A 21,852-nucleotide genomic window follows, 5' to 3' on the forward strand; every position below is an offset into this window, starting at 1 on the left:
AATTAATAAAGTGTTATTAAAAAATTTAATTAGTTTACTCTATCTGAAAAAAGCGTTTGAAAACGGGTTTATTTTTTTTCCATCTTAAGCAGGGACCAAAGAAATAGCCGAAATTCACACGTGCGAATACTTTCCTCTCGTATCAACTTTCTCTCATTTTTAAAGTTCTGGGGGCCATGCCTCTCACTTTGAGGAAACGGGAGGAGGCCAGAGAAAATGGGGTCCGACGCGGCCTGAAAAAGGGCCCGAGACGAAAAAAAAGAGCGTTAAAACATATTTGTACGTCTATTAACAAAAATTGAAGGAGCCTGCACCATTATAGACAAAGCGGTCCCGGCCCTGCTATGAATGCGCGGGCCAAGCTTTGGGGTGTTTATTCATGAGCAGGGGGACACTTGTTGGTCCGGTTCCGAGCCCGAAGGAGGTCCAAGATTTTTAAATGAGGTGTGAAATGTATGACATAGTGGTAAGCAAGATAGAGGGGGGGGGGGGGCCGCAGAAGTCATTTGTGACGAACCCCAAAATTTCTGTGAAGGTCCCTGGTATTCACTGGTTGTGACAGATTCAACTAAATACTGTCAGTTGGCAAGACGTTTCATTGTTCTATTGTAAATTATCGCTATACGAGTATTATTTTCATCTCAGAATCGCATACGGGAAAGCAAGTCTGGAATACGATAAACTGAATCTGAAACAGAACGAAATTTCGATTTAGAAGAAAGAGCTCTTGAACAAATGCGGATTTAGGACTGAGTTCCGAGGGGGGGGGGGGAGGAGCAAGGTTTCTTCTTCGTTTTTTTTTTTTGTTTTTTTTAAGCAACACTAGTTGTAATCAGGGCCAGATTTATACTTAACGGGGGACCTCGGTAACCCGTTACCTAAGCTATTTCAGGTATGATATCCCTTTGTAGTCCTAAAATCACCAACGATGGTCTCAGCCTACAATTGAGGACTTTGCTGCAAGAACCAGTTTAGTCCAAACTTTTGTTTGTTTTTGTTTTTTTTTTTTTAATTCATTTTTACTTGTGGAGAATATAGAAGTTCCGATTGGTGCAACAACGAGACACAAATGTAAGATCTGACCTCTGCTTTCTAGTAAATAATGCGGGAAAGATATTAGCCTTTCTAACGACACTGATGTTAAGTGTCCGTTTGAACACTCTTACCAAAAATGAGTGAGTCAGGACTTACCTGGCTCTTGCATCAAGGCCCTCAATGGGGTTGTTTCCTTCAGTCAAAAGTAGTATTTTTTGTCACTGAATATTGATAGAATAAGCGGAAAAAAAAAAAAAAAAACAAAACATGAACCCAGGAAATATTTTTATTTTTCCAACAGTTATTTTTTAATTAATTTTTTTTAAATGCCCGATTTTTCAAACAAGGCGTGGTCTTGATGACGTCACAAATGATGCTCTTTGGCGCATCTTTCTACCACGTTTCCACGTTATGATAATCAAGAAGCGAATTGAAGTTGCAATCTACGCTTGCTATCAACCATATCGTTGCCAATACAAGTGGGTAAAGATGCAAATTAGATATTTTGCTCTGTGAATGGCGACACTGATGGCATTTCATCATTTGTGATGTCATCCTCAGAAGCGTAAAGAGTGAATGCGTACCGATTTAAGTAATTTTTTAAAGATATTAAACTTAAGCAAATTATTTTAAAAATGGTCAGTTTCTATATTTTAAGCATGCTCTTCCAGTAAAAAAATACTTTTAAAATTTTGGAACTTCGAACCTTCGCCATTCCCTTGAAGTCACTAAAGACAGCAGCTTAAAATTTCGCTATATGAAATTTTAGTGGGAAAGATCCGTAAACCTTTATCAGCACTATAGCCTAAAATTGATTTCAGTTTCTGAAAAATATGCCTAATGTTACCCCCAGACCAAAAAAGGGGCAGTGCGGTTTCAGATAAGGGGGTACTTTTTAAGAGAAATTTCGTAAAACACAAAAGGTGCTTATTTTACTTTTTGGTTTCTAGGCACATACAAAGTGTTTTCCATAGTAATTATTTTTAAAATATTGAAAAGATTTCTAACTTTAGTTTTAAAGGTAATGTAAAAAAAAAAAAAAAAAAAAAATAAGATACATTCTTATCAGATTCTTGTGGATAAGTTATTGAAACGAGAGATCGACGTTTCTAGGACAGGCTTGCGTGAATCTTTATCTTTTGAAAAAAAAAATTCGCTTTTGTGAAATTTTGTTTAAACTTTTATGGGGCTAGGAGGGGTGATCAAGTTAGGGGCCAAAGGTTAGCTTAAAAGCGGAAGGACACGAATCCCTCCTAAAAAAAACTTTGGGGAAACTCTCGGGAAACCTCTCCCCTTTACTTTTAATGTTTTTAAACATATTATAAGATTATGTTTTTAAAATTTCAATATCGAAAAATTACGAATGAGAGTCGCAGGATTCCCTATAATAACGAAATGTAGTTCAAAATTGGGTAGAATATACTTCAGTTCCTAAATGCTTCCAAATGAAATCACTGTGCCTCCTCCTCTCTCAAATATAACCAATGATAATTTTTGCATTTTTAAATAGTTCAAAGTCGAAACGTTTTAGTAGAGAGGTCCCGATGCTTCGTCGTTTCATTAATTTTACCAAGGGTAACCTAAAATTGCATTTCTAAAACTTCCATTTCGGAGAATTTCTGGGAAGAGCCCTTGACATTCTATTGTAAACAAAGATAGATTAAAATAGACTTCAATGAAAAAATTTTGAAAAAAAAAAGTTAAGAAAACAAAATCGTGGGGGAACCCTTTCTTTTCCCTCTCCTCAACGTTACCGAAAATTGTAAAATTAAGGTTTTTGACATCAACTTTGAAAATATCGCTTGGAAGGGAACTGGAACCCCTTCTCCCGATTCTTTTCCCATTATGCCTATATAGATTAACAATTTTCGAAAAATTTCCGGAGAATTTACATGATTCCTCCTCTTTTTCCCCGTGTCCTTCCTATGTTCAGTATAGAAGCCTAAAGATGTGCCTTTTCAGACTAATAACAGCCTAAAAAATGTGTCAGTGTTGGCTTTATTCAGTAAATTACCGCCCTTTAGCCAGGGCTAAAGCAAAAATACGTGAAATACACCGCCAGCTCAGTCATTTCCAGGCGAGGACTGCGGTTTCAGGCTTATTAGCACTCATCATCCCGGCATAGGAAAGTGATGAGCTGGAGATGGAAAACCTCTTAAGGAAGCTAAGAGTGCGAAACAAACTGGTAGCTAATATAGAATTAGCAGACCAGACGAGTGACCGAAGCAATGGTTCGGTTCAACTCGAAGATTGAACGCGAGGCAAGGTATATACAGGCAGTCCTCAGCTGGAAATGACTGAGCTGGCGGTGTATTTCACGTATTTTTGTTTTAGCCCTGGGTAATGGGCGGTAATTTACTGAATATACCTTGCCTCGCGTTCAATCTTCGAGTTGAGCCGAACCATTGCTTCGGTCACTCGTCTGGTCTGCTAATTCTATATTAGCTACCAGTTTGTTTCACACTCTTGGCTTCCTTAAGAGGTTTTCCATCTGCAGCTCAGTCACTTTCCTATGCCGGTCTGATGAGTGCTAATAAGCCCGAAACTGCAGTCCTCGCTGGAAAATGACTGAGCTGGCGGTGTATTTCAAGTGTTAGCTTTATTTTACGTTTCAAACTTTTCTTTTTTCAGAACTTTAAAGCTCGATTTAAAAACTTAAAGGTAGAGGTGCCCACCTCTAGGGGGGGGGGGGGGGTCATGGCGCAGACTGCGCCAATGAAATTTTTAGGGGAGGGTTTTTAAGGCATATTTTCCTCTTTTTTGGGGGGGCTTCGTGGTTTAGGGGGCACCCCTGTTAAAGAGAGAATAGTAACTGGCGTTATTTTAATGTCTTTGATTTAATCTGAAGAATCGAGATCCGGAACATTTTAAATTTACATAGGTGGGCCAAAATGTTCATTTGCCGACTGAGCCTAAGTCAGCCAGTCCGCCCTTGTGCGTATGTATGTCGCATAACTCAAGAACGGAATGTCCTAGATAGTTGAAATTTGGTATTTAGACTCCTAGTGGGGTCTAGTTGTGCACCTCCCTTTTTGGTTGCATTTGGATGCTTCAAAGGGGGTCTTTTGCCCCTTTTTGGGGAGAAATCATTGTTAATTTCGATGTAAAGTCAAGTGGTGTTATAATTTGACGGATACTTGGCGGTATATCGCCAGTCTTTTGGTCGCCAAGTTTTGTCGCCAACTTGGCGATAAATTAGGCGATTTAAATTTTTTTTTTAAATCTGGTTTTAATTTGGCCACTGTTGGTGATATTTAGAGAGTAAACTATTGAATCACATTAAAACTGCCAACAATAAGAAAATGTTATTAAATTGGAGTAAAAGGAAGTCATGTGATGCACACATCAGCTCTTTTTTTTTTTTTTTTGCTGCCGATGAAAGTCCTATGGCTTTCAGTTTTTTTTTTTCTTTTTTTTTGATCCCCCCCCCTTACTTTTGAGTCCCAATCGTCGACTCTGGCGAGGAGTGTATTAGAGCTACTACAGGTCGTAACATTAACCAACTGCTCTAAAGCTTTCTTAAAAATTAAATTTTGTGTAAAATTGTCTTTGTGTAATAAATTTGTGACCTTTGTGGAACATCAGTTTCTATCTTTGTGTGCATGTAGCCTGTCAGCATTGCGTTTGTGATCATATGTTCTAAGATGATTCTTGCTTCTTATTCTCCCATCTAACACCCCTCAAAGTTTTCCCCAAGAATTTAGACTTACCTTGTATATGAGCATTTTTTCATCTTCCAGTACTCGGAACACATTCAAAGCTAACTTTATTATGAGATAGATGTTAAGTAACTCCTAGGCAGTGTCATTAAGTTTAACAAAATGAATGAAAATACAAGACAACTGATCTTGGGGCAGAAAATTTTATTACGACATATTAAAAACATTCTTCTATAGGTGTTATCTACATAAATATTTAATTACAAATAGTCTGGAAAAATAATCAATGTTACATTCCTATATAAGAATTACTTCTTAAAATGAAACATATACCACGAAAATTCGGAACATAACACATTTAAGAGTATAATGGTAGCTTGAAAAAAGAAAAAAAAAAAAAAGAATCAAGATTTCCCACATTAATATTTCCATTTCCCCCCCCCCCTCTCGTTCATAGGTAAAATTTCACAGCAATATCAAACGTTTTAGAGAAGCAAGAAATGGTAGATTCAGTAGGACTATGTGTGGAGTACAGCAACATAGCCAAAAGGAAGTGGGGCTCATGACCTAGTTCAATCTTCAAACTTTCTTCGTAAAAGAAAAAAGAAAATTTTATGCTTATCACATGGGACGATTTAATAAATTACTAATTTTAAAATGTATTTTTAAGTTGAGACCATACAGAAACGTAAATCAGGCCCTTTTCTTCTGATTATTGGAAGACTTTCAGGGGAGCAAATGTTTAATCCTTTTATTCACCAATGTTTCAACTGTGGAGGGGACATCTAAAACACAGGTGGATGCCTTCTTATTACTTCAAGAAGGTTTGGGCAATTGATTTGGTTGTCTGGGGTTGGTTGTTGGGGTCAATTCCCCCCCTCCTGCGAGCTTTGAAAAACTAACGTTTTTACATATAAGTGGGCGGGGGTTTTGTAGTTTTCTCGATAAAAGTTGCATAGACCCTTTGCCCCCCACCCTAGTCCTAGTTCCTTGAGATATCTGGGGGTAGAGCAAGGCAGAAAGTCTCAAAGGGTATTCTTTGCCTCCCCCTCCCCACACTATAACAGGGTGGCCACTCAATTTTGGAAAAAAAATTCCCTGTGTTTTCCCTGTATAAAAATGGAACATTACAAACGAGTGAACACTGATGTTTGAAAAATAACATTGATATCTTAATAATTTCACCACAGGGAATAAAATAGACTACAAAAAATAAATAAATAAGGGGAAATAAATAAGAATTCATAATAGTTGAAATAATAGTAAGGTAATTGAGTATATTTACGGAAGTTTAAAAAAAAAAACCTTTTCTTAATCATTCATTGCTTAAACCTAAAAGTGTAAAAATTAAGCAAAACAATGACTATTGATGACTTATTTCATACACTAAATTAAATTATCAAGAAATTCAAGATGCATGGTAAATAAAAAAAAAAAAAGATTCTGTTTTATGATCAACATTTTAATATTTACTTTGAAAAGGAAAAAAAAAGCTAAATTACAATTTTTTACTTTACTTAATTTTTTAACTTCATTAATATTATCATTATTATTATTATTTATTTATTTTTTGGTAGTTTATACATTTCGGCATTGATTTTTGCAACTTTAATTTAAAAAATATATAATTTCCCTGAATTTTCCAGGTTTTTGAGGAAAATTTCAAAATTCCCTGAATTTTTGTGTTTTTTTTTTTTTTAATTTCCAGTGTTTTTCCTGTTTCTTCTGGTTTCCATGTGGCATGACAACCCTGTATAAACATTTGAAATGGTGGGCCTGTTAGTTAGGGTACTAGATTAAAATGTTGTTCGCCACAAAAAAAAAAAAATAAATAAATAATGGGCCGGGGGGGGGGGGGGGGGATGGTGATCTTATTTGAATTTGGAGGTCATTCTAAATAAGAATGAGCAAGAATGGTGTCAAAAGCATGTTGAAGGGTTGTTTTTTTTTTCTTCTACAACATAATGTAATTACTATTTCTTGATTTTGGAAAACTATACAAAGCTTCAGGAGTTGAACACTATTGAATGTGAGTGGCACAGTTGAAAACAGAATCAAAAGTTATCCTGAATGACTAGTACTGAGCTATAGTAAACTTGTTGTCTTTGGCATTTTTACATACTACAGTCAACTCGCGTTAACTCAGAGCCTTACAAGTTGAATATTCCTATGTCTGAAAGTTTTCATTAGGTTCCAAGAAGGCTCTGAGAACTTTTCATAAATTGAACTACCAATAATTCAAAGGTTTAGCTGGTCCTGTGGTACTTACAGGTATCAAAGAATTTACTGTTGATATAGTCATATGGTCATTCAAAATAAGGCATTTTCCCCTCTGAAATAAGGGTTGTAATATTTATACATAATAGTTCATATATAGTTGGATATGTGAAAATATGTCTTTACATAACATAATACATAAATCATTAAAAGAAAAATAACAGAACTTGCACTCATTTCACCAGATTAAAAATCAAAGATTTTTAAACATTTTTGGTTGATGTCAAAGTTGAAAGAAAAAAGAAAGAAAGAAAATTAAAAAGAAAAGAGAGAAAATAAGAAAGAAACAAGGGCAGAGAATTTTCAATACCTTAAACCAGAATTTCCACGTATTAGTTGGTTTAAATCCTAAAGAAGGTATCTCTTCAGGGGTTCCCCTAGTCGAAGTGAACAAATGCTTACGTATTATTACTGGACATTTAAAAGAGAGGTACCTGATATAGAAAGAAAAGAATAGCGAAATTTTTGATTTTTATAAAACTGAGTATTCATCCTACATGTGAATATACACATTTTTTGGAACTTTAGCTGAGTGTCACAAAAAATATGTGGGCGATGAAGAAAATCCGTTTACATATTTAAGTTCTGTTCGTCATTTTATGCAAAGATTAGGTATTTTTCATCATGTGACAAAGAAATGTACTTTTTTGTAGACTAGAGTTATTCTTTCTTTTCCTGAAGCAAACAAAATTGGTGCATTAAATTTCTGCACCACATTTACTCTTATCATTTTATAAACTATAAAAAAAAAATTAAATTAAAAAAAACTTCATTTGCTAGATACCATGGCTGATTCATATGTAATGCATTATTAAAATTCCACTTTGTACTTTAACAATCCCTCTAGCATGAAATAAATGTTGACTATCGCATACAAAACATATTAAACATCATATGAGGGAGTGAAAAGGAAAGGGATGTTAGTGGACATTTTCAAGTTTTGAGTAAAACACGTTTAAAGATAAGGTCCTAGGTAGGCTTTCATTGAAAAGTGTTTCTAAATCATGCTGTATAGCAGCACCTACCAGGGCTACTAGTACCATCTCTTGCCCCGAGAAAGAGGAGGGGTTCACCTACCATTTGTACTGGTGATCTCCAAATTTTCAATTTTGATACTTCCACCCCTTTGCTTCTCACTGCCTCATATATTCATAGCTATTATTTAATAAATGGAAATTTTAAATGAATGGAAATCATTTAAGGACAGGATTGTATTTCACTCAAAATGTAAGGACTTGACCGTTGAGAATCATTTGAAGTCATGTGATTTTTTGTAGCATTGCTCTGTGTAAGCAAAAATACATTTAAATTAATTCCTAGATCATACATAGAATTTGTATTGATTCTAAAGCTTGTGATTCCTCTGATATGAACTTGTACATTCCTCTAAAGAAAGCATTATGGGATTAAGAACAAGAGCTAAAATTTTTTGTCACAACTTGAAACCTTAAAATTTAAGGATCCAAGAAGATAAAATAAAACCATTTTTACAAAATTAAATTAAATTTAAGGACAAAACCACAAAATTCATTCTTTAATTTAAAACTGTTTAACAACAAAATCCAATATTTTTTATTTTCCAGACTTTTAACAACAGCACTTAAAACAAATTTTCAAAACAATAATGATGAGACATATAAGACATTACCTAAAAAATAAACAGTTTATGCATCACACAAAACTTGAATTTAATGAATGTGATTGATATATCGGGAGACTTTTAATAATGAAGGCTTTCCATGACACTCTGAATCTCGCTGAATTTTTTGTCTAATAGAGTCACCTCGGTTGCCACTGTAGGCAAGACAAAATAAGAAGAGCGCTAGTCATGAGCACTTACCAGGAAAAGATTTGGCAAGATTCAAACTCCCCATTAAAAGCCCTTCATAATTAAAAGCCTTTTTTGTCAGTAAATTTAGGCTGCAGCCCCAAAAAATGAAGCATAACTTAGTCTTCTCCCCTCATCACAGGCTATTCATTAATTTAAAATTTCGTAACATAGAGTAAAACATAAAATACAAACTTCAACATACTTAATACAAAATTAGAGCTTCAATAAAATTCAGTTACATCAAATATGAGTAATTACAATCTATTTTGACTTTAAATTTGATCAACAGTCTTTATACAATCAACATCCTCCTGCAAAAACACGCCCTTCCTTCTGTGACTTCAGACAAAATTATGAACACCAAAGAATGAAGAGCCATATTGCAGAGATGCAATCTGAAATGTACAAACTTCCGAGGATCCTAATCTGAATTCAAGCAGTCTGGTTTATTTCACTCTGTGTAAATTAGCCCTTTGTTCCCTTGGTAACAAAATAGGTAACATTTGTTACTCGGACAGTCTAGAGATTTCAGCAGCGGATCATTTCACCAGCTTATATGGCCTAGCAGGAACAATTCCACAGTAACAGAAGTATCAAGTGGCGCACAAAGCACCCTACACATATTTCAAATACGTTAGATCCTTGTTTCATTGCATTATCCTTATGAAGAACTTGGACTCAACTTCCATATATTACAATTCAATTTGAAAGATTTTCAAAAACAATATTTGATTAATAATTTGACTCGGTAATGGATGTAGGTCATACATCTTTTGTTAAATGAAAAAATATTAAATATTGCAAAGAATAATATAGAGGACATGTTATACTAGGAAATTGAAGCCGGTAGTAGCACTGATGTATCCTAAGATCCTAAGCTTCTTGCTAAAGATCTTGGGATAATTTTTGATTTAAAACATTGCATTACTGAATCTCAATTGGCAGTTAATTTAAACTTAGATATTTTTGCAAGTTCATGATGCATGTTTCTGAAATTGCATTAAAATATAAATTAAAATGCAAACCAATCCAACAGCTACTTTATTCGGTCCCTTCGCGAGATTGTAGCTAACCATTCTTCTTGCAAAGCGACCACATTATCATAACCCCACCCATTTTTGCACTGATGTATCCCATAATTTCAGCTTCAATTTCCTGTCCTTTTTAACATAGACCTAGTTTATCTACTCAAATTTGTTTACTCCATGAAATATTGTTACTGTTACTGTGGAAACTTCCAGAAACAAAGCAGATTTACCAATGAAATTACCAAGTGAACAAGGCAATTCATGCGAAGTTAAGTGAATCGGACCAAGTGAAGCCAGACTAGGGCCACGAGAATCGGACTCCCGAGTCCGGCAAACGGAGCTTAATCTTCAAACGAGTTCTAGATATAATCGTTCGCTACGTGGTATCACATGGATTGATGATTATTAAATAGGCAGGCAGGGTGTAGAAGCACTGTGCATTCTCCCCAAATTTAACGAGTAAGTTCAGACTGTTTAAGTTGTAGGTTCCGGGGGCACAGAACATCGCCCTCAGGGGGAGGTGGATGGTGGCGTGGGGCTTCACTGCCACCTCTCTTCTGCTACCAGAGACCCAAGAGAACCCGCGAGACATCTTGCCGAAGCCTCCGTCTGGACTGAAGGGTGGAAGGCTGCTGCAATAAAGAAAAATGTAAAAGAAATCAGAGTTTGCAACAGTTATAGAAGCAAAGTTTTAAAAAAGCACATGGATTATTCTTCGAACAATTTTCACAAATGCCGTCTTTCAAATTCAATGCCCAGTATGTCACTTCTTTCCTTTTTTATTTGTTTAAATTAAATAATTCAGAATAAAGGAAAATGAATACAAATTAAAAAAAAAAAACTTTTTTTTTTGTCCCTGCCTTTCCGCTTCCCTTTCTTTTAAATTTTTATTTTCTACCTTTCCTTTTTGTTTATAACCAAAACATTTATATTTTGGTACAGTGACCGCCGCTTATTAAAATCACATTTGTTCTCATGACATTTGATTTCATAAAGCGGCTGATTTTATTAACCGGCTTACCTACATTTAAAAAAATGAGACTTGAAGTTTAAATACTTTAAAAAACAAAATGCATTATATCATTTATTTTTGTTTTAAGTATTTCAAAATACAGTTGTCATTTTCATGAACATTAGGGGGTTTTTTTTTCTTTTCTTTAACACAAGGGTCTTAAAATATTGGCATATTGCAGTTTGATTAACAGAATTGGAGAGTAAATGTTCAATACTGTTTACGAGTTTACTAATTGTTTTCTAACGTTCAACATTATATTTTCTTCTTTGCTCTAAAGTGCATTGTATGCCATCAAGCGCTTTTCTGAAATCCATTGAAGAGGCAAATTTGGCACTGAGATTTCCTCATCTTCTAAGACCAATTCCTTCACTTTATGGTTCTTCTTTATGAATTTTTTTTATGTACGATGCCCAAATTTTGATTTTATAAAATGGCGATAGTGATTTTATTAAAGGATGGTTTTAACATGTTTTGGTATTGCAATGATTTTGTTCATCTAGATTTGATTTTAAAAAGCGGCTGATTTTATAATCCAGTGATTTTATAGTGGCTGGTACTGTATCACAAAGTAGGGCAATTACACTGAAACATGTGTGACACTTTTACTTTACTATTTCTTTTCTAAGTTCTTTTTCATTTAGCTCAGTATCAAAAAATTAAACATTTGTTAATATTATCTAATTTTACAAACACTTATAAAACAAATACATGCACAGTAAAATTAATATCTGTTTTTAAAAATTAATTATTGATCTTATAAAACTAGCAACGTGTGTAACAGTTTGGGTTTTCAGATGTCATACATGCTACAAGTTAAGCTATTTCCTTCCATCTACGATTTTCTCCGATTTCATTGCTACTCATAAATTTTCTTATTGGTGGACCAAAAAAAAAAGCTTTCTTCTAATTTAGCATAGCTTAGTTTCGAGAAAAACTGTTCAAATAAAAAATTCTTCATTATTTATATCATATCTCTTTGATAAAATTTATATCGAAGCCAGTTATGCGGAAGAGTGAGAATGGAATTTTCTTGCGTAATAAGAGATTCATATTTGACATTTGATTCACCTCAAACAAAATCAAGGTTTTTTCAGCCAATGTTTAACTACATACCCTTTTTTTGGGGGGGGGGGGGACCCTCTACTTTTTCATGAACGAAGATAATAACAATACTTTATAAATCCTCCTAGTCCACGGAATATAGCAACAATTATTAAACCAGTCGTTAAACATTAAATATTGCAAACGGTATTTTACACAGTATACTATTAGGGTCTGTTCACCTCTTGGTACTGCAATAGAATACCTGATGTGTAGAAGTAATGCATGTTAGTGAAATGCCAAGCTATCTATGAGATTATGTTTGTGATTTGACTGCATTGCGTTAGGAAGTAACATACCAAAATGCAGCATTGAAATGAATGCACATCAGCATATGAGTGCTCTCATAGATTGAATGGTATTTCATTTACGTGCATTAGTTCTTACCATTGATGGTAGTAATGCAGCACAGTCTAATCATGTTATAAATGAGATGAAGAAGGGTGCATGAAAAGATACAGACATTACAACTAATAAACATGATTTGTTAGACAATCGTTAAGCAATTTTGGTTCAGATGAATTAAGTAATTCAATACATGTAACATTATTAATGTTTGAAAAATTGTGTCACAATGTTTTCATTTCAAAAAAACTTCAAAAAAACAATAATAATACCTAATCAAGTAGAACTTTTAGAGAAAGATTTTAGCCTAAAATCTTTTACATTACTAATGTCCCAATTTCAGCAAAAACATTTAAGATCAAGCTTGTCATTCTTTTTAATGCTCTTTTTTTACATACACTAATTCAAATTTTGTTTTTATCCATAAAAAAAAGAAGGGTGGGGGGTTACCTACAAATAATGTCACACTTTGAAGGGGGAGTTTTGACAGTTTGTGACCAGGAGGAGGGAGGGAGGGACAACAAAAAGTGTGACATCACTTTTTTTTAAATAACATTATGCCTACGCAAAAACAGCATGACATGAGCAAGGAAGGGGAAGGGTCAGGCCAGTCTTTTAGGGATGCTAGAGGGAGCATTTGACCCCCACCCCCTGGCATCAAAAAATCAACGTATTTATAAATACGTAGGCGTTATTTGTGTGTTTTCTCAATATAATATGCATTGAGTACATATCATTAAACTCCCCCTGAAAAAATTTGAAATGAGGGGCCTGGAAGAGAGTAAGGTAAAGTGTGACACTTATTGACAAAGGGGGTGGGGGCGGGCAAAGTAGTAGAAAAAAGTGCGACATCATATATGGACACTTCCAGAGAGAAATTTTTTACATAAAAAATAATGTGCACAGTATAATATGATACCACATGATAAGGCTAAACATTAGAATAAACTTATTATTCATTACATTAGGTGATTTTACTGTATTTGACTTTTAAATAACAATTATATTTTAATCTATTAGATCAACCTTTAACTTTACTTCTTCCCTATGAAATGAAAACATTTTTAGGAAACTTAAATAACATATGATACAGATGCCTTTTTCCCCTCTCTTTCAACAGTAATCTGGAAAAAAAAGTAAGCAAATAAGCAAAAAAGAGATAAGGCAAAAAACAAACCTATCATGCTGAGATGCATTATCTAAGACTACAGATATTTCAACATCACTTGTGCTACGAATAATAAAATCAACAGGAACTATAACTGTCCTGTAAAAAGAAGAAGAAAAAAAAAACATAAGAGATACACAATCAACTCTACACATACACAATCAACTCTACAACTTTAGGCTCAAACATTCTGATGCATTAATACGAAAACTGAAGTTAAATTGAAAGAGGATTAGGTAAATTATTGAGTCACACATTTAAAGTATAAATTTAGTACTTTTATTGAAACATATTTTTAGATTATTAGCTATCAAAATAAAGAAATTCAAAGCAAGTACTTTGGCTTTGAGTTATCAATGATTTTCAACACACTATAAGCAGCAACATACACAAAAACAAATTCTGCTAACTACCAAACGGCATGACCTAGACTGTCACGGATCTTGAGAAAATTCTGGACATAGGTCAATTTGTGCTAGATATGAACCCAGGTAAAGTGGTTTGACTGCATAGGTCCTAGTTTAGCCCCAATGGGAGTCCGAAGTAGCTAATTTAAATCCAGAAACGTTATTGTTTTTCATATGAAGTTTTTTTTCCACTTTATTACAGTATCAAGCAATTGATTGCATTCATAATATAGAAGAAATTCCCCCGCCCCAACATTGAACTAACAAAAGACGTGAAAGATGTTAAAAGCAAATATTGTGCCAAAGCTTCAAATTCTAACAAAAACGGTATCGTAGTTCTAGAGACAAGTAAGCAAATTTAGACCCTCCTTGCCGCCGAACTAAAGCCTATGCACTTGAAATATTTTACCATGGCTCATTTCGAGTACAAATTGACCCCAATCCAGGAATTTTTCAGATTCATTATCCTCAAGTTTTTGCCATCTGAGCCAGACTGAGTTCTAAGACTCTGGAATTGCAATGGCGCTTTCATTGGAATCGGAAACTTTACCACGGTATTTGCCTCGCATCTCCTGTCAGTTCAATGCAGAAGGAGTGGATTTATTCGATATTGTGAATGCATTGGGTTAGCTCATACTGCAATGTATTTGTAGGAAAATTGTAAAAAAGTTTGATTTCAAATGAAAAACCATTGCTCTTCTGGATTCAAGTAGCAACTTAGGACCCCAGGTGCAGCCGAACTAGGGCCTATTAGTCAAACCACATTACCTGGCTTCATATCTAGTGGGAACTGACCTAAATCCAGAATTTCGTCCAGATCTGCGACCCTCAAGGTTATATTAGTAAGCATATGTTTGAACAAGTAACCTGTGGTTTTTAAAAGAAATTCTCAGCACATTTCAATCAACTCTTTTTTTTTTTTTTTTGTCACTACACTTGCATTAATCACAAAATGTTTTATTCAAAATGCTCAAATTTTGATCAAGGCGAAAAATGGTTGAAAATTTTGTGTAATAAATTTTATAAATACAAATACAAAAGTGACGACCAGCAACAGGCTCTGGGCCCAGCTAGACTGGTCCTAGTCAATTTACAATCCCCAGTGAAGATCAATGGCCCTCCTAAAACTGTCTACGCCTTTGCTCATTACCACCTCTTCCGGTAAGCTGTTCCAAGGTTCCACTACCCTGCTAAAATAATAATTTTTCCTAATATCCATGTTAGCCTGAGATTTAAATAGCTTAAAACAATGACCCCTTGTCCTGTTTTCAGTGCTAAACTTTATCCGCGTAACATCTTTCGTTTTAATAAATTTAAACAGCTGAATCATGTCCCCTCGGTCTCTTCTTTGCTCAAGATTGTACATTTTTAGCCTTCTAAGCCTGGAATCATAATCTAAGTGGGAAAGTCCACTTATTAGCCTTGTAGCCCGCCTTTGAACCCTTTCCAATACATTAATGTCTTTCTTAAGATAAGGAGACCAAAACTGAACAGCATACTCCAAATGGGGTCTTACCAAACTTTTATATAAGGGCAGAAGAACTTCTTTAGATTTGTTTTAAGATAGCTTAAAGCCAAAAAGCCTTAAAGCAACTACCAAATTAAGGGAAGATTTGACAAAACTATAAAACACTTTAAAAATGATTCAAAACGCAATTGTTGGAGCTTGAAATAAATAAACTAAATCTCAAAATTTTCTGAAATCCCCAAGGAAGACTTCAACTTCAATGGTTTTTCAGTTGAAGTCCAGAACTAAAATACTTGTCCCAGCAAAAATGAAAACTAGGTTTCTCCTTAGATTTGAACCATATGAATTTTATAGGTTCTACGAAAACAAATAAGTCATTTTCAACTTACTTTTTGACTGTAAAATTATGCTGTACACTAAAAGGATGATTCAATGAACACTGCAACATTGCTGTTATCATCAGTTCAGAAGGCACATGGTTCTGTTGAAGTTGTTCTACTTCTGTCTCCGGAGGTTGCAATGCGATGTCAGCAACCTGCTGGATCAATGAAAGAAATACATACAACCATTTAAAAAATAACCAATCAAATTTAATTCACAGACACATTCAAACATTTTTTTAACAAAATGGCCAACAGAATAGAAAGGAGTTGTTTCTGATGTGTCGGTGTGTCACATCGAATCAGACCTAGTGCATTCTCTAAGGGCAGCACCAAATTTTTATGTGCCACTATTATCAGTAGATGCTACAACCACTTAGAAATTGAAACACCCAGTTCAGTATTCAGTGAAGGAGCATAGGCTCATAATCAGGGATGCCAAGAGCAAAGACAGCCTTTTGTCAGCTTGGTCTCCAGACCCCCCCTTCACCAGGGTCGGATTTAGGGGAGGGCAGGCGAGGCTACTGCCCAGGGGCCTCCACAACAAAGGGGCCCCACAATAAAATTTTTACAAAATATCCTTTCACTGGACGAAAATATCAGATGTATACACATATATCAATATATTCGGATATATATCAAAGTATCGGATATTTTCGAAAATATGATGATCTTTTCGAACCCTGATTAGGGGCCTCCACTCCTTCGTTGTCCTGGGGCCTCCACACTGCCAAATCCGGCCCTGCCCTCCCTCCCCTTACCCATAAAGAATTATAAAACTTATACTACACCGATTTCGAACCAGGCCCCCCTCATAAGGGCTGGGTCCCTAGTTCTTGACTAGGCTGACAAGGCCTCTCGTCGGGCCTGCTCACAATGTGAATCTTTTTTAAGAAAAAGGATAACAAAATTTGAGAAACGCTGCATTAGGAATTTGATTCAGCTGAGAGCATATGGACGAAATATCTACTTCAGGGATCTTCATCTGTTATACAGGGTGTCCGAGAAAGATCCGTACAACTTCAAAAATTTATTGAAAAAGAAACAATAGGGTTACAGCGAAACTAATTAGTACATTGGATAGAACAACTCAAAACGTTTTTTTCTGCAGTATGTTTCTGACCATATATGGCGCTACATGTCACGCAAAGGAATATTAAAGCCTTTCAGTTATTTCAATGGCGGATCGCATGAAGAAAGCTCAATGTGTTGTGTGGTTTATCGAAACAAAATCCGATACGCAAACACAGCGGAACAAGACATCCAAACAGCTGTAGCTACTGTTGATGTTAGCATGCTGAAACGGTTGCGGATGGAATTGGATTATCGTCTTGATATTGTTTGTGCTATGAAAGGGTCATGTAGAAATTTCCTAAGGTAATAACTTAAGTTATAAGAAAAAAACTTTTTGAGTTATTCTATCTAATGTACTAATTAGTTTCGCTGTAACCCTATTGTTTCTTTTTCAATAAATTTCTGAAGTTGTACGGATCTTTCTCGGACACCCTGTAAAATAATGCGAAATGGACGCTGATGATTTTCTGCATCTTGAAAATTCACTGATTGCGGCTGGTTTGAACCAGGGGCGGCAAATAGGGGGAGCAAGAGGGGGCGGTTGCACCCCCAAATATTTTGTGCAAAATATTAAGAAATCGGGAAATTCAATTCACATAACGCGCGAATCAGTGATCATATGCAATAATTAAAAAAAAAAAATCTGCAGACAATCTTTAGTAAAAGTTGATGAAATTCGAGACCTGTCCAGACAAAAGCAACTGAACATTGATTCCTTCTGTTAAGAGGCATATTTGAGCAATTCAATACATTGTATACTTTCATGGAAACTTCTTACAAAAGACACGCTATTTTTTAAAAAAATTCGTGCATCAACAAATACTTTTGTTGGGTTTACTTTTGTATTTCTTTAACTGAGAGGTACAAAATGGTATTCAAAAGTTAAAGCTAGAACTCTTGATTGAGCTCCTATTAAGAGTTTCTTGTTAATTTGGAATTATTAGACCCATTTAACAAAATATTTAAAAAAGTGACAAAAATTCACATGATGATGCAAAGTCCTATGTTTGGCTCAATATTTTGTATCAAATAATAGATTCATTCAGTTTCTAATGAAATTAACACAAGATTTAGTGATAAATCTAAGTTCAGTATTATATGTGCAGGTTATTGAACAAGATAAATAAAATATTTCCGTTACATGTAAAAGTTGTTGAACGAAGCAAAAAGAATTGTTTTGTGAAGAGCCAGTGTACTTCAATGATGAAAAATGAAGACTAGAGCACAAATTTTAAACTTGCGTGGTTTTTTTAAAGAGAAAATTTTTAAAGATGCATTTTCTAACATAACTTTGTAGCTTCAATTATTTTTCGCCGATTCCAATCAACTCAGCTAACTGTGAAAGATCATTTTCGTGTCTCAGAAGGTTAGAGATTTTTTTTTTTTTTTGGTGCATGATGGATGATGGGACAAGCAAGACTTTCATCTTCAGCTATACTGCCAAGAGCATGCCACTGGACATTGACGGAATATAGTACCAAGATTTCCTTTTTTTCTGGATTCCAAAAATCGAACATTAAAAATTTACTTTACAAACAGCAGTATCAAAATCTTTTCTGTTACAGTTTACTATAAAATAAATTAAAAGCGTGGAAATTTGAATTTCTTTAATGACCTTACTTAAAAAAAAAAGTAGTGGTATTTTATTCCATATTGAGAAAATTCATGTTTAAAAAACTCGACCCCCCAAATGAAATGTTGAAATGCCGCCCCTGGTTTGAACCCAAACTTTAGCATAACCACCACACTATCCAGCTTGCAGATTGGAAAGAAGTCCCAAATTGCTTTCACTTTCCAAAGCATTAAACTAATGTATAGTGGTGGACAACCCCACTAGAGTGTTTACAGGGTCTGACTTGCAAGTTCTCATGCTCAGAGTACCTTCCGTTTTTCATGCACCTTTGAATGGTTGATTTACTTTTTATTACAGTTGATGGGATATTTGATTATCATTAATAACTGATTGTTTTTCAGAGCAGAATGGCGAGGAAGGAAAATGTTTTGGACAGAAATTCATCAAGTTTGAAGGAGACTATTCCCTCCAAAAGCAAAAAGAAAAATCTTGAATTTTAACCAGTGAAAACATACTACTTGCTCATTATTTTGTCAAAACTGAGCACTTATTGCCAGTAAACTTTGATTCAAAGTAGTGATTGCAAAACCGGTATACCGAATACTGATATTTCGAGCTATTTTGCACTTTTGATATACCGGTATTTGCAGAGGTAAAATACTGGTATTTTCGGTATTAAATGAAAATAATAAATAGTTTTAATTAAGGAGTTTTCAATTTAACCAATCAGATAACTATGTTTATTTTAAATGTAATATTTCTTTTTCCCCCATGAAACAGAACCAAAATCAATCAATTTATTGACATGACTTCAAATGTGCAAACTAATAGAATATCATTAAATAAAAGTAGCGGAAAGATTGAAAAATTATATTTTCATTACTAGATGGTGAGATAAATGCCCACTTTTGTACGCTTATGTGCACCACGTTTTTATTTTTTTGCATTTCTATGATCACTCACTTGCCTCTTTGTGAAAGTTAATTTCAAGTGTAATTTTGGATGAATTTGTCCAATGAATAACTTATTTCAACCATCCATTGCAGTAATACTTTTTTTTAAAATATTTGTCTCATCTGTTCTGGATTTCAGCAAAAAAAAAAAAATCTTGTTAGTATAACAAACGGTAATTTTTTGTCGCTGGCGTTGGCTTGTTGTCCTGTCTCAATATCTAGCTTTATACTTGGCAAGATAATATTTAGAAATTATATAGCATCTTGAAAATTTGCAGAGAGGTAAGACAGAATCAACTGGAACATATTTTCTGATATTTTCATAATTAGAATTGTGAAGAAAAAACGAAAACGAATAAAAGAAACTAACAAAGATCAGATTTAGTTAAGTTCGTCGTAAATTTCAAACCATAGGCCATTACCCCATAACGTAAACACAAACCTATCCTGATAAGAGGAAATCATTGAAGATGTTGTTAGTATAAGAAAAGTACCACCTCTCAAAGAGAAATTACAACTAGCTATAAATTCAAAAAGTAATAGTAATAATACTAGACACAGTTCAAAGGAAACACACACACACAAAATGTTTTATCCAAAAATATTGCGCAAGACACCGAATTATTTGAAAGTGAAAGACTTAGAGGTACTAATTAGAGGAGGTGTATCATGCACTGTTAACAATACCACCAACCTGCGTTAATTCAGAAAGTTTTTTAACTGTATTAAGTTTTTGCACTAAAATGTGTTCCAGGCTTAGAGACAATAGATGCATTATGTTTCTTACTATTATTGATTTTTTATTATGACATTTGTTCCTTCATTTTATAAGTGTTTATAATACATTTGCATAAATAATACAATTTTTGCACAAAATTATAAAATATGTCAACAAAACAAAATGCTATTGAATATTTTTTGAGAAATTTCTAATCCTGGTATTCGGGTATCATGTTTTCAAAAATACCGGTATTGATTTTTTAGTCCGCTATTCCAATCCCTAATTCCAAGCATAAAAACACGAAAAAAAAAAAATATTACAATGAGAAATTTTCTATCTAAAGGATATATTTTTTTGAGAATCGATATTTAAAGGGTAATTTTTTTTTTATTTCATCATTCTAAAAGTCCTATCATTTTGCATGTCCAAATTATTTTGAATTAAATAAAAGGTAATCATTTTATTTTAATCATACATAGAAATATAAATTACAGCATAGTGATAACATAATGTAAAATAATAAAAGGAACAGTTTTTTTTTTTTTTTTTCAAATATCCTATTTTGATTAAGTTGGTTTTTATTTTACCAAATAAATCTTGCAGTCAGCACTGCTCGGCAAAAATATTTGGGAGTTTGCTTCCGTGACACATTTTTACCTTTTTATCATAAAATTGTAGAAATTTGATTAAAAAAAACTTGTAAAATAATAATAAAAGTTTAATTAAGGTAAAGATCGTATCTCAAAAAAGCAGACAATTATCGTCCCTGCTATTACGAATGATAGCAAAACAAAACTACAACTTTGAAGCCTTTAGTTCCCAAGATTTATTGCTTTCACAAAATAACTTAGTAAGCAATAACTAACTTAACAACCTAATTTAAAATGCAATAACAATAACTTAATCTGCAAAATTCTTACATCCACAGAAGGGGACTTGACTGGCACTGAAGATGGCACTAGATTTTGGATTGGTACATGATGCTGACCAGTAATGATAACGTCTTTACCATTCCTTGAGACTTTTGCCTACAGAAAAGATGGAAGTTACAACCATCTTACAAACTGTTGCAGCAAAAATTTAATTTCAAACAAAGTTTGCAACCTGTGCTCACAAAATACAATGCATTATAATGCAACAAAATAGGACTTATATATTGTCCACTTTAGACTGTTCCAGCAAATGTCTACCCCCCCCCCTCCCCCATCAGTATTTTAAACAGAACAACTTTTATGCATAATTATGATGTGAAGAATATGTTTGCTTTGGGAAGTCTATCAAGATATGGCCAGAACTCTCTTGGATTTCCAGAGCATATTTCAGTTTTCATTTCATACCCAAAAACAGTTTACTTGCAAGTAAAATGGTGAGTAGTTAAAGTGGACAAAAATATTTTTAAAAAAGTGTCCTTACTGTTATATATTTCATTTAAAAGTTTGAATTTTGAACTGGAGTCGGATCTAAAGAGAAAAGTGATTTGTAGGCGTTTTGTCGAGTCCTAAAAATAAAACAAGAATTAAAAATAGTCAGTTTTTCAAAAGTTTGCGAACTTTGAAATAAACTATCTGCACCTTGTAAGCTACGATAAAAGTAAAACACCTTTTGAAGATAATTTCAAGCTCTTTAAATTATTAACTACTGATGCAAGTATGTAGTTTTTGAGATATGAAACAAAAAACTTAAAAAACTCTCCCAAAGTCTAAGATAAGTTTCTAACACTTCCGGCAATATTTTGATAAGCAACCCAGCAAAAACATGTTTCTCTAATCATAGTTATGTTATGTATAAAAACTATGTTTTTGTTATAAAACAGATGG

At 34.0% G+C, this 21,852-nt stretch overlaps 2 protein-coding genes across 2 annotated transcripts in view; both read right to left on the reverse strand.

The window, feature by feature from the left end:
* The window catches only part of LOC129224133 (FH1/FH2 domain-containing protein 3-like), a 56,443-nt gene extending 55,239 nt beyond the window's left edge, over positions 1 to 1,204 (reverse strand). Inside the window, exon 1 of the mRNA XM_054858549.1 lies at positions 1,192 to 1,204. Within this exon, the coding sequence (XP_054714524.1) occupies positions 1,192 to 1,204 (13 nt within the window). The remainder of the gene's footprint in view (positions 1 to 1,191) is intronic.
* Positions 1,205 to 10,099: 8,895 nt separating this feature from the next.
* Positions 10,100 to 21,852, reverse strand: part of LOC129224135 (trafficking protein particle complex subunit 8-like) — a 109,031-nt gene continuing 97,278 nt past the window's right edge. Inside the window, exons 25-28 of the mRNA XM_054858550.1 lie at positions 20,962 to 21,063; positions 15,724 to 15,872; positions 13,469 to 13,558; positions 10,100 to 10,462 (exon numbers count right to left, since the gene is read on the reverse strand). Of these exons, the coding sequence (XP_054714525.1) occupies positions 10,207 to 10,462; positions 13,469 to 13,558; positions 15,724 to 15,872; positions 20,962 to 21,063 (597 nt within the window). The 3' untranslated portion in view covers positions 10,100 to 10,206. The remainder of the gene's footprint in view (positions 10,463 to 13,468; positions 13,559 to 15,723; positions 15,873 to 20,961; positions 21,064 to 21,852) is intronic.

This window comes from Uloborus diversus, chromosome 6 (genome assembly GCF_026930045.1).
Source record: "Uloborus diversus isolate 005 chromosome 6, Udiv.v.3.1, whole genome shotgun sequence".
NCBI classification, from domain to species: Eukaryota; Metazoa; Arthropoda; class Arachnida; order Araneae; family Uloboridae; genus Uloborus; species Uloborus diversus.